Here is a 12,500-nt window from a genome sequence, read left to right as displayed (position 1 = left end):
TAACGAGTGTTTTCTGTTTTTGTGTCTAGGTCCGTGTCCGTGTTTGTGCCATCATTCCTCGGGTTAAACCCAGTGTTGTATGCTTACTAGCGGATTAAAAGCATGTGTTTTCTCGGTAGTAACCAGCGATCCGATTAGTTGTTCGCATTTACATCACAACATGTTGCGGTTGTAACAAGTGTCCAACAGTTTTGTGAAGGATCAACGAAGCATCGATCGCGATCATCAACAGGAGAAACAGATTGTTCTTCTTATCGAGTGAAAACAGTGTCAGTGAGTCAGCATCCGGTTTCGGTGCCGAACGCGCACACAACACACAACCATGGAACCCTCGACCACCGCCATCATCGATCAGCCGCCACAGGTTCCCAAAGGTTTACCAATCAAGCTGCCTGGTGAGTACGCCCTCGTGATCTTGAACGTTGCGCATGCCTTAAGACGTAACACACGCGATTCTTCGCGCTCACACATGTTTGCAAGTTGCGACAAAGACAACGACGACGACGAAGACGACACCGAGATCTGTCCACAAACCACGTGGCGGGGTGGATCTGTTTAGAAAATAAGCACACACCGTGATGCCACAGGATGACGCATATATGTATCTCATCATCCCCTGCGGCCGTAGCTGCCGTGTTAATGTGAACAGATTGGCCGTCAATTGAGTAAACAAATCAACGAACGGACCGGAGATGGGATGCAAGCGTACCACGAAAGAGAGAGCAACACTTTTCGAATGGGGTTCAGCGATAAATAGCCATTCTAATCCATCTCTTAATGTAATTAAAGCGTAATTAGCTCGTTTTAGAGTATGAATAGGAAAAGTTGGCACCTTTGCTGACAGCATGCGGCAGCATCCTTCCGGCCTGCAGTTGTCCTAAAGCATCTAAACGACCGTTGTTGGTTGGCAAACTTCCCAAAAAGTGACCCCGGGCATGTTCCCGGGCGTAACCAGGCAAAAAGGGCACCACATCGTGCGCATTTATTATTCATCCTCCATCGCTTTGGTCTCTTCTTATCGCATTGCGCTATGCCAACCGCCTCGTGACTTGATGATAGCCTATGGGGGGCCTACTATAGCCACAGAGCTCTATACTCTACGTCAGACGAGCGAGCACGGCGAAGTTCATCGAGTTGGCCAGCGCATACTGCTACTTGGATTGTTGCGATTAGCGAGCGTGATCGAGACGTTATTTCCAGACCAGAGAAACACTATGGATGAAGCCACAAAGTATGGTAATCTGAAGAACTAGAGCATTTACTAGTCCGAAAACCGATAGCGGAATCCATTAAATTTCGTTTGTTGCACCCATGCGTCTCAACACGCCCACACAGACGCCGCGGTATACCATTTTATGACCACAGACCAACTTTTCGGCACCTCGGACACTATCGTGCGATTCGCGATCGTTACGCAGCGATTGAAGCGCGAGATCACCACCAAGACGATTGTTTGCTTGAGTCTTGGGTCCGCTAGACCGACCACAACCGTACGGTCAGTACGGTGGGAAGTGAGTCAAGGTTCCAGGGCCTTTCTTTTCCTCCTTTCCGTTGAGCCGAAGAAGCGATGCAGAATGATCGAACGCAAGAAAGCGTTACCGTGGACGGCGACAGTGCAGAGAGCGCATCTTTTGCCCTTTCGCGGTTTGCCGGGTGATGAAGGTGAAATCGTTAGAAAGAAAGATAGAGAGGCCGTGGTCTTTGCAACCTTAATTGAAACGATCCGACAATTGCACGCACCGCAGATCATTCGCGAGTGGATCTCGGGGTGATAAAAATGCGGAAGAAATCCAGCACATGATGGAAAGCTTTGTCAATGGAAGAGCGAGTTTGAGAAAAGAAAATTTCAACAAACCTTTTCTCGACGCCAGCAAAAGGTATTGTTTAGTGCACCGAGTCCATTTGTCCGTTTGCAGTTGCGCTTCATCTTCCACTTTTAGTGCCTATTGATCTTCGAGTCTCTGCAGTCTTGTTAATTAGCTTTTTTTTTGGGGGCAAATGATTGAAACAAAAAGGTCTGAAAACCTCTAACGAGCTGCAGAAATTATTCGTTAAGTCATCCTTTATTGAAAAACATGTTTAGAAACTGTCGTTTTATATCCTCAACTCCTTCAAAGTTGAATTCTACAGGTCTTCGAGCTGAATTGGTGGCCACATAATGATCATCATTGGCTCATAAACACTAATTCTTCTTCTCCAGTTCCTGACTCACAGTGTACCCACATTGGAACATTGTATAAATGCGATTACGAAAAGTCACTCCAACGTTTGACTCCCCCGGCCCTTCGCTCTGGGGGAACGACATTGGAACACCGGTAGGTTCGCTTGATGGCCTTCGCCCTCCGGCCTCCTACTCGATCCGTTTCCCGGTCGTCATTATGCATTCATGAAGTCATCAACACACGCAGAAGCCCTGGCAGCAGCATGACTATTAGTCATATGGCCGGTATGTGGTGTGGTGCGGCCTCTAGTACGCCGAGGAGAGGAACCATATTCCGTGGAGAGCAAGCGAAGCGAAACCACCGTGTTAAGATCCCCAACACGTTTCGCTAAAGGGGAGACCGGTATTTAATGATTTAATTTAACAAATTTTGGTCCACCCTCGGTTCCATTGAATGAATCCTTCTTGTCTTACGACATAAGAAGAAGGGAGAGACCAACCAAGGTGCTCGCGCATACTTGACACAGCGCACGCTGCTAAGGTTGAGGTTAAATGTCTTGTCAACTTACCGTTACAGGTTGGATCGAAGTTCCCATAGTGACCTTTTCGTTCCGGCGCTGCATTAACGCATCGCAGACACACAAAGACAATTAGCGCTTTATGATAAGCGAAAGAAGCGGAAGAAACCGCGACCTCCGAGCGTGTGGGAACACGATGGCGCGCGGAATCGTCATCACGGAGCGGAGCGGCTTAAATGGTACAGGTTTTTCTTCTGATTTCCTGCGTTCCAAATCCACACCAGACAAACCAACCGTCATCCGCAGCTGGGCCCAGGTAAACCGCAACCAACGGGAACATCTTGCGCGCGCGTCCGCGAATCACGCGCGTCCGCGAATCACGCGCGTCCGCGAATCACGCGCTCGCTGGTGGTTGCGGTTCGGTTTCCAGCAGCAACCAGCAGCAGCAGCAGCAGGTTGCTTGATGAGCGTGCGTCACCTCGCAACTGTCATTGAGCACGGCGGAAAACGGTAGTCTGGTGTGTGGTATGTGAACGGGTCCGTGGATCAGACTGTTGACACACATACGCACCGTAGTGTGCCCCAAAGGCCCCACCACCAACGCCTCTCTCCCCGAAAGAACGGGAATTGAATGCGCTTTGGTCTCGTCGATTTTTGATTGGTCGAGCAGAAGGCTCCCCAAATGCGCGACGCTTCTAGCGACCGTCCTCGTAGTGAAAGGCCTGCTGAGCTATGTAAATTGCGTTAATTGTCACGATAACCTTGGCAACCATCGGCACCAACACCAATCCGTTTGGATTCGGAAATCGGAGTGGCCTTTTCCTGGCCACCCCGTGCCAAGACCGGCCCGTGGTCCAGGTTGTGGTGAAAGTGTTTTAGGCTGCCAACCCCCTCTCCTTCTAATCCTCAATGTCATAGCGAGGGATCGATAGCGAGTTTGTTCATAGGAGTGCCTCCTTAGGCTGAGAGCCGCCAGTCCCCCGAAAGCGCCACAGGCGTTCGATAAAAAAGATATGTTTATGAAGCGGCCTGGCATAATAGTGGCTGGCACTCTGGCACAGGAGTGTGTGGACTCCAATAGCTCACCAGCAGCCCCCCCGGGAGCGTTGGAAGTGAGCGCGCTCGGCCTCGTGCTTGTGTTGTCACGCTCGAAAGCTTCGAAAATCTAAAATTATATGCTGCTGACCATTACAGTTTTGTTCCAATAAAGAATTCACCAAAAGCCACTGTCCGTTGCTTTAATGGGGATTAAGAACTTTTTGTGTTGTCTCAGTTAAAATATGAAACATTACATTAGCTGAGCGGAAGAGGACGAGCAGGAATTGATTAACATCGCATCTCTTGAGTTTCGTTCCGTTGTGGAATGGCTTCTTCTGCAGGCCGTGCAACACACAGGTCGTGGTGTTTCAATGAAGAGTCGGTCATTACAGCTGTAGCTCACGCGTGAATTATGGCCAAAGGCTGGTGTTGAGCTTAGGAAGGTGCGACTGACAGGTGTGCTTTACGAGCGTCAGCGTCTTTGCTGAAGATGATTTAGTTCAACTGAATGTAGTTTCAAACGCCGGGAGGTACCTTAAATTGCTGCCTCTCGGGGCGATAAGAAGGAGGCAAGGTGGCCATTAAAAGGCATTCTAAGCACGCAATTCTACTGAGCTACATATTGGTTGTTCCGTGTTAGGTACTAGTTAAGTTTTGAATGATCTCAGTTAGGGAGTTTAAGCATCTTTTGCTCGCAATATGAACACATATTTTCAATGTAGTTTCGAGATTTTATAAGTTAAATTTGATAAAAAAGTGCTATAATCGATGCCGGTAATTTAGAAATTGAAAAGAAAGTTAATTTAATTTGAACATTATCTATCTGTATGACAAAAAACCGGCTGTGCATACCTAGATAACATTATTTGAACTGCTAATCTGCATGCAATTCCCACGACTCGTTGACATTTTTTATGTGAATAAATAAATAAATAATGTTTCGATTGAATGTGTCGCATTTCATCCTGCAAATCTTTATTATGCGCGTTCCAAAGGAGAGATATCCAACCGATCGTGGGATTCACAAGATGCTGCACGTAATGAAACACTGATCGCACCTGTCTGAACTGTGAGAAACAGAGGTTCGAACCTCCACCTCTCAAGCATCATCATCATCATCACCATCATCTTTTTCATCACAATTCCAGCTGCCTGGCGCCCGGTGACCGGAAGGAAGCAAATAACACTTCTTGCTTCACATTTCCAATGACCATCATAATCGAATCGCGATCTGGATCGCGGATTCGTCTCGATCTATACCGGAAAACGAAGGGAAAATGTTTGCGACAATTTCCTTCCTTCCTTCTTTCCTTTCCTTTCAGCAAATCATCGTGACAAAGATGATGGTCGCTCGCATCTTTGCCAGGTTCCATTATTCACTTTTGGATGATACTCGGTGTCGGGTGGCGCTCGGTCGCTTAGAGAGCTTCCCGTGAGACTTGCACGACGCACGACTCTGCTGGCCGCCAGCGTTGTTGTTGGTCGATGCAATTACCCGATTAGGTCGCGGCGACAGTCGCACGAAGTCATTTTTCAATTTTCCTAACACAATTTGTACCTCTCCCGGTCCTTGGGTCAGGACTCTGGCACAAATTGCAAAGTAAATATATGTTACAAGAGGCCCAGTGCGTGCCAGTCTCTTCGTTTGTAGAATTTACGAATGCCGGGGACTGATTGAAATGAATCACCCTTTTTGGTCTACGTGTCCTCCCTTCCAGCGTTAGTCCCCTCACCGAAATGCATTCGAGGGTTCGTTGGAAGCACGTGGCACCGGTCTGGTTCCTGTGAACGAAAAGGGATTTTTACTGGCGAACAGAAAAAAAAACGTGTGCAACAAGGGACTGGATAGGATAGCACTAGCTCGCAAACTGTTCGCGATTGCACACCCGGGGTTCCCTCGTCTCACTGTGTTCTAATGTGTTGCGTGAGCTGGGCGCATATCACGATATTCCCCTAAGGCCTGGCACTCCATATCCTGGCACCGAGAGGCCTCTGGTGGTCCCGAGGATTCTTTGCGAGGAGGGTGAGCAGCGACCGAGAGAAACGATTTGAAGAATGGATAAAAGAAGGAACGCAATCTAATCGCGAACCACCACCCTTCCTGGCGTGCTCCGAAGTGTTGGCCTATTACGTGTATTGGTCGTAGAATTGCTGTTCCAGGGGTTCTGGAGTAATGTGTCACTGGAATTCTAATCGAATGACGCTAGGATTGGTTTGCATTCGGTTACAAACTTATTAGAGAACATAGAGTGTGCAGAACACGCTTATCGACCAGGCCAGTGAGCTGGCATGTGTGCAGAACTTTCTAGAAACATAAAAATCTAAATCAGCTACCACCAGAACCTACAGCTATACAGTAAGTACGCTGATTTGCAGAATAAATGTTGATTATTTACTCCTCCCAGCACATACCATTCGTTGGGAGCGAAAAGAAAATATAAAAACATAAAAAAAAACTCCCGTTTTATGCGCATGGCGTCATCGGACATTCTCGAAGCCAATTGTTGCTTCCGAATGCCGGTATCACATCACAGCCATGTGGTAACGGCCGAGGGAGTATCCACACGAGTCCAACACATGGCTTTAGTTCCTTGGTTTGGCCGGGCAGCTGCTACTATCGTGTACACGAGCCGCGGTGGTTGAAGTAAATGTACACACAGCACGGCCACCATGGTAATCTAGAAATTTCGTGCGCCAGAAACGTAGTCCTCCGGAAAATGTGAACTTTGGAGGTTACGTCGATTGCACTCCCGCCATTTTACTGCTGTGGCTACTTGAGAACAGCGTGATCGAGTGTTTTAGTTGATGGATTGTGAAAGGTGGAAGAGAGAGAGAGAGAGGCCATTCCCAAGCGGGACCGACCTCTGACATCATGGCAGTCAAGTAGAGGAACTGCGTGGCCCCTCTCGACCACTCGATGTCTGTGATTGATGGTGGTGGCGCGGAGTTTGTTCTGATTGTTTATCCTTGAGCTTCAGACTGTCCGTGAGCACTCATAACGCGTTGATGATGATGTTGATGAGGGGGGGGGTTGATGTCAATGTGACGTGACATTGGCCTTTCAAAGGGCCACACCGAGAGAAGGGATGCATTTGCAGCAGAAGCCGCAAGAAGTAGAGCTACTTGCCGTGCTAAAACGTTTTGATACTATTTTGGCCCATCGTAGTCACCATTTGTTGTCAAGCAGGACCGGACCAACGAGCTGTGCAGCGGTTACATGATGATGAGCAGCTCCCAGGTGGTTCCTTCACCTCTCTCTCAACACAGTAGCCGCGAATACCTTATGAATGAACCGTGGACGAAGCACGATTGTGCGCTTCTTTGGGAGTTATGCTCCACAGAAGCACAGGCAGACAGACAGACGGGCGGACAGACAGACAGGTAGTAGATACAACTGGGCTGGGTGCATTCCATCACGTAATGATGGTGCGTGCGTGTTTTGGGACACACGCAGTTTGAAGCTTCTTGTTGCAATCCATTAAAAAAAATACCTTTTCTGTCAGATCACTCCCTCAGCCTAAACCTCATTATCACAGCTGTGTTGGTGTGTGCCATTATGTAAAGATAAGCCATGGTGGCACTCCTCCTTCTCACCGTGCCGTGGCTGCCGGCGCAAGCATGCAGCGCTATGAGGGCTGGCTCTCGGTGCATAACGAAATGGATGCTAATGGGGCGTGTTAGGCGTTAAGCGCGGGGGTCTTATACGCGCCCACGATGCTCGGTGATGTGTTTTTTTGTGGGCAGACCGCCAGCCCCAGTAATCATGCAAGCCTGAACGGCTGAGCTAACGGCGGCCCCCAGTGCCAGAGCGTAATCGATATCGATGCAACGATTGCACCCACCTTGTGTGCGGCTCCCGGGCCCGGCGGCTATCTGCTGTGCCGGTAAGGACAGCTCCTTGCGTGGGGCTCGGTCTGGCTGGCTGATGGCCCACGCGAAGGCCTTGCCGTAACAGGAAACGCTTACCTGCCGCACTGTGCCTGTGCGTGTCATGTTCGACAAGTTGTTTTCTGACTGGAAAACAGATGCTTTAACTGCACTTGCTGCACATGACGGGTACGATCTACCGGGTTTAATTGAAGTAATTGTGGAAGACAAATTAGATCATTTTAATGATCACTGAACTGGAGCACAGCTGCAGTAAATGTTTTTTTTTACAATATGAGGATTGTTTGCATCAGAAAATGTTCTGTAATAAAATGTCGTACAATATATTCAATAAGCATGATCATTTGTATTATTTTTGTAATAATAGAACATGCTGCAGCCATCAATTTGAATCATCTCATTGAAACAATCCAAAACTTTCAAACTTTAATGCTATTATGGGTTGTAGAATATATCATTTAAATCTACATAATTTTATTTAAACCCTTTATTAACAAACAATCGTTTGTATTCTACAATTAATCTCACTCTTCTGTGCTATATTTAAGATAAAAAGCTAGAACAAATCGGCGGGACTTCAACGATACGAATGAAATCTAAAGTAGATAACCAACAATGAGGCCGCGCGCAGAACGTTCTTATCATCATAATAGACCGTTTTTGTGAAACGCTTTGTCTTTCCCTGCAGTTTTGTTGATCGAAAGATTACGACAGGACATTGTATTCCAGGGGGCCACCATACTGACGGCCATGACCCTTCCACGCGCCACCCACTGGGCCCTGCTGGTGTCCTGCTGATCACGAGCAAAGCGAGTGAACAGAACTGTGTTGCTGCGGCTCCAGCATAGCTCACACAAACTCGCAGCTGGTGGCGCTATAATTAAACGGAAGTCTCGACTTTTACCGACCCGGCTCGGCACCCGGGGTGGAAACACAAAACAGCGGGGACACTTTAGATAGTTTGAAGAAGAAAAGTGGAAAGAAGAGTGCCATGACGATCGGCGGCACCACTATCTAGGTCAATCGCAAACCAACTGACACGCGAGTTTCATGAGGATAATCCCCGGTGGTGGGGGGAGTCGGTACGCTGCTGCATATCGCGGAAGCATCCATCCAACTAATTACTGTAGACATCACCGCGCGACACTTTTGTGGGGCGTTGAGTGTGATTAAGTCATGAATCGGGCGGGCTGAAGTGTTGCTAAAGCGCGCTTTCTCTATAGACTATAGCGTCCTTGACTGCAGTTTCGAGTAGCAAAGAAGCCAAATTCTTCGTCAAATTGTTGGTGCTAATAAGCTTAAACGGTGATGACCTTTTTTAGAACGTCATAGACAAATTGGATTAGGATTTTTCCAAATTTTCCACGCCCTGCCTTGGCTTACTATGTCTTCTGGGGAAACCTTTTTCGGGAAAATAGACCACTTAGATGTGTCCCACTGCAAGGTATTCGCACGAATGTGCCGTTTCCGTTTGGTATTTTGATTCCAAGTTAGTACCTCGTGGCAAGTCGTCTCCTGCTGCTTCGACCTAATCTGCATACCATCTTGAAACTGTCTCTTTTCTGTTGACTAAATCTATTATCCAACTAATACGTGAATACCCCACGACATACCTGTTCCAAGACGTAGCCAAAGGCACAGAAGAAGTGAAATGGATTCGATTGTTTGTTTAAGTATTTTATGTTTAATGCTCGGGACATAAAAATAAACTCGGGACATAAGATAAGGCGCGGGACATAAAAATAAACCGAACTGCTACATAAAAGACAGACAAGACCACCAACGTAGAAAGCAATCAACTGAGACAACGCTTTACTAAACCGAATTCCGTCTCTCCCCCGCGTAGGTGTACCGATGAACCCACCGCTGATCGATTCGACGGAAGATCCACATCCCAGCCTGTCCGATTGGCACGACTACGAGCCGAACCTGGAGTTTGATGATACTGAGCTATCGCAGACGGCGGTACCGGAACCGGGCGCTACCATCGTCTTCGACGATACGAGCTATGCCGGTAAGTTTCCGCTTCCATCCGCTTGCAATATTGGGATTTTGAAGGCTTGTTGACGTCCATATCACGGCTGGCACGTGTCTTGGCATCAGTCACCGAGGTTGAGTGATGCGGGTCAACTTGGAGCGAACCATGCCACCACACCTGTACCATGCTTGACCACGGCACGGCCAATTGGATAAATGATTCAATTAGTATATCCCCGGCCCGCCGGTACGCCGGTTTGGCGTTTTGCCCGATCTCTCTCAAAGCGTTTTGTGCTGCACAGACACGCAAACAGCCTCTCGTTGGAGCAAGGCAGTCGTCCTTCGTGTGCTGTTTTCCGCTTTTCTATTACTCGAGAGCTGTGATTGCGGTCCTGGTCTTGATGTATCCTGGATATGCTGGAATTCGTTAGTTTTTTTTGGATTGAATTTTTCCTTTTAAATCTTGTTTTGAATCACAAAAAGGGACACGATTCTGTCACTCACTGTAGCCTGGATTGCTACTTGAGTTGTACAAGTATTACTCAAATATAAGTTCTGCACTCTTTGTCACAATTACTCCGTTATCTTGCTCGCTGTAGACATTAACTCGCAATATGTGCGCCTTATTGCGTCAGTGTGTTAGTTAGATAAAGGTATCCGTATTGATAACATCCTGGTTGACGCCAGGCAATATCATGATGATGTCATTTACGTCAATTCGAGTTCGAACACAAGCCACGCCACAAGCCAGTGTACCACATATCGGTCGCCGGTTAACGTTGAATAAATTGTGACTAATTGAATAACTACAAACTAATTGAATCCTCATTTCCAACACCACATTCACCACCGAGTGCAGCCGAGTTTGAGGTTCCTTCTGCGGACGAAATCATCGCCACAACCCTCGAGGCAGATAATTACGAGGAGCAGCTGAAGATGGTTGAGGTAAGCACTAACGTTGGTTCGATGAGTTATGGTTCGATTTTTAAACGCTTCTTGTTTTCCTTGTTTCCTCCTCCTGCTAGCCCGACGAAAATGCCATCCGGAAGGACTTTAAGAGGCGAAAATTCATCGAATTCATCGGCACCGACAAGCAGGGCCAACCGATCATTGCCATCTACGCGTGCCGGTTACCGGAGCGAAAGGATCTAAACTCCAACATTTTCATCGAGTAAGTAGTAGCAGGCCACGGGACGGAACCGGCAGGGAGTGCGTATCTGGAGCAACCATCTAGTGTTCCGTGAACCCTTTTCATTCTTCCTCGGAATGATCCCTGACCCACAAAAAAAAAATGCTGCCAATTCATGGTCTTCAACGGTTTCCACTTAATTGCCGGATGATCAACAAACTGCCAGCAGGTTGGCTGTGGCAGTTCATGCGAATAATCAGTGACGCACTCAGCTGATCCATGTCCTCTCGCGGGACAGTAATTCTAGGAAATTCGCTTTCACGAGACGCGGCCACCGTTCGCACGTCGCGTACATCAATCCGCTACATCCCATCCCATTCCTGGAAGATGCGCCCCGTCCCGTAAATCCTGCGAGCGCGGGTGTCTTTCTTTAGCTCATCCCATCGTTCAACGCTTCTGCGCCAGAGACTCTGTCTGCCCGCTCTGTCCGTATGGATGGTCTGTGATCGCTTTTCGCCGGGGTTTTCCCCGCACCGTTTGAAATGCGTTGCGTTGCGTCGTTCTATATTTTATTTCTGGGCCAAACAGTAATTACCTCATTGGCAGGCGGAATTAGCGTTCACTTTCAACGGAACTGATGCCCGTCCTCCTGAAAACACATGCCAAGCATTAAAGGGAATCGCGAGAATAACAAATGTACATTAGAGGGGTGAGGCTAGGACTGTGAAAAGTCAAGAAAAATGGTTCACTTTCATTTGAATGTTGTGCAACGATCGTAAGCACACGGGTAGATCAGAACCTTTGCTCACCTTGGCGGACACCTTGATTGCCCCCCCCCCCTCCACCACGTCTCTGTGACCATACAAATCAATTAGCAACATAGAACTCGGTGTGCTATCTTCTCGGGATCATATTTCAATGTTCTCTCTCTCTTTCTCGACGAGGGTCATCATATGGTTGTGGCTGTTGCACCGCCGCGCTTGTTTATGTTTGAGTAGGGTCCGCGGCCAACATATTGCGCCATCATGACCACGACGACGACGACGACTACGGCCTGAGTGCGGCCTGGGATAGGAGGCCACCGATGACGTCTACGCGAACCGCGACACCGCTTTTTGTGAAAAACTTTCTTCCTCGCGTGCGCTCTCGCTCCCGTTTCTCACTGCGAAGGAGGGGGTTGGTTTCGTGTTCTTGTACCCCCCCCCTGGTCCCTGGTTGTCTCTGTGCCGCCCTCCTGCTAAGCGCTAACGGCCGCCGTACCTTCGATCGTGTGTGCAGCATCTTGGTGTGTGAGCATCAGACGGGGTACAGTGGGTTTGTCCGGATTGCGTTGCGTGGCATGGCCAAACGAAAATAATCTCTTCGCCTCCTGCAGCAGCAGCAGCAGCAGCAGTACAGCACGGTGCGAGCTAGCGTTAAGGTGGTAGCAGTCGCAATGCTCTCAGAACGCGTGACACCAGATCGGGGTGATCGTGATTGAGCAGTTAGCTGTCTTTGATTTATAAAACAAATCGCGATTGAGTGTTTACGTTCGTTAGTACCATCTGCTAGTGAATGCTACACTATACGATAGCTTTAAGTGAGTTTTATTGTGCAGAAGTCGTGTTTTCTAAATGGATTTTAAGCATTTTCGTAGCTGGTGATCACGTTGTGCGAACTGTTTCGATCAAATGGCTAACACGTGAACCGTGTATTCTCTTTGTGTGCTTTACAGTTTTATCATCAAATCGATGGAAGAGTTCGTCCAGAATGACTACATCCTCGCGTACTTCCACCAGGGCATGAAGGA

General features: G+C 48.1%; 1 protein-coding gene across 4 annotated transcripts in view; it reads left to right on the top strand.

Moving 5' to 3' along the window:
• Positions 1–12,500, top strand: part of LOC126578134 (rho GTPase-activating protein 68F) — a 15,431-nt gene that overhangs the window by 952 nt on the left and 1,979 nt on the right. For all 4 annotated transcript variants that reach the window (XM_050240432.1, XM_050240435.1, XM_050240433.1 and 1 more), the window contains 5 exons: positions 30–395; positions 9,452–9,619; positions 10,442–10,527; positions 10,608–10,753; positions 12,426–12,500. The exon at positions 12,426–12,500 is cut by the window's right edge and continues 88 nt beyond it. In XM_050240432.1, the coding sequence (XP_050096389.1) occupies positions 323–395; positions 9,452–9,619; positions 10,442–10,527; positions 10,608–10,753; positions 12,426–12,500 (548 nt within the window). In that variant the 5' untranslated portion in view covers positions 30–322. The remainder of the gene's footprint in view (positions 1–29; positions 396–9,451; positions 9,620–10,441; positions 10,528–10,607; positions 10,754–12,425) is intronic.

This window comes from Anopheles aquasalis, chromosome 3, assembly GCF_943734665.1.
Source record: "Anopheles aquasalis chromosome 3, idAnoAquaMG_Q_19, whole genome shotgun sequence".
NCBI lineage: Eukaryota > Metazoa > Arthropoda > Insecta > Diptera > Culicidae > Anopheles > Anopheles aquasalis.
This window is presented reverse-complemented; position numbering and strand designations above follow the sequence as displayed.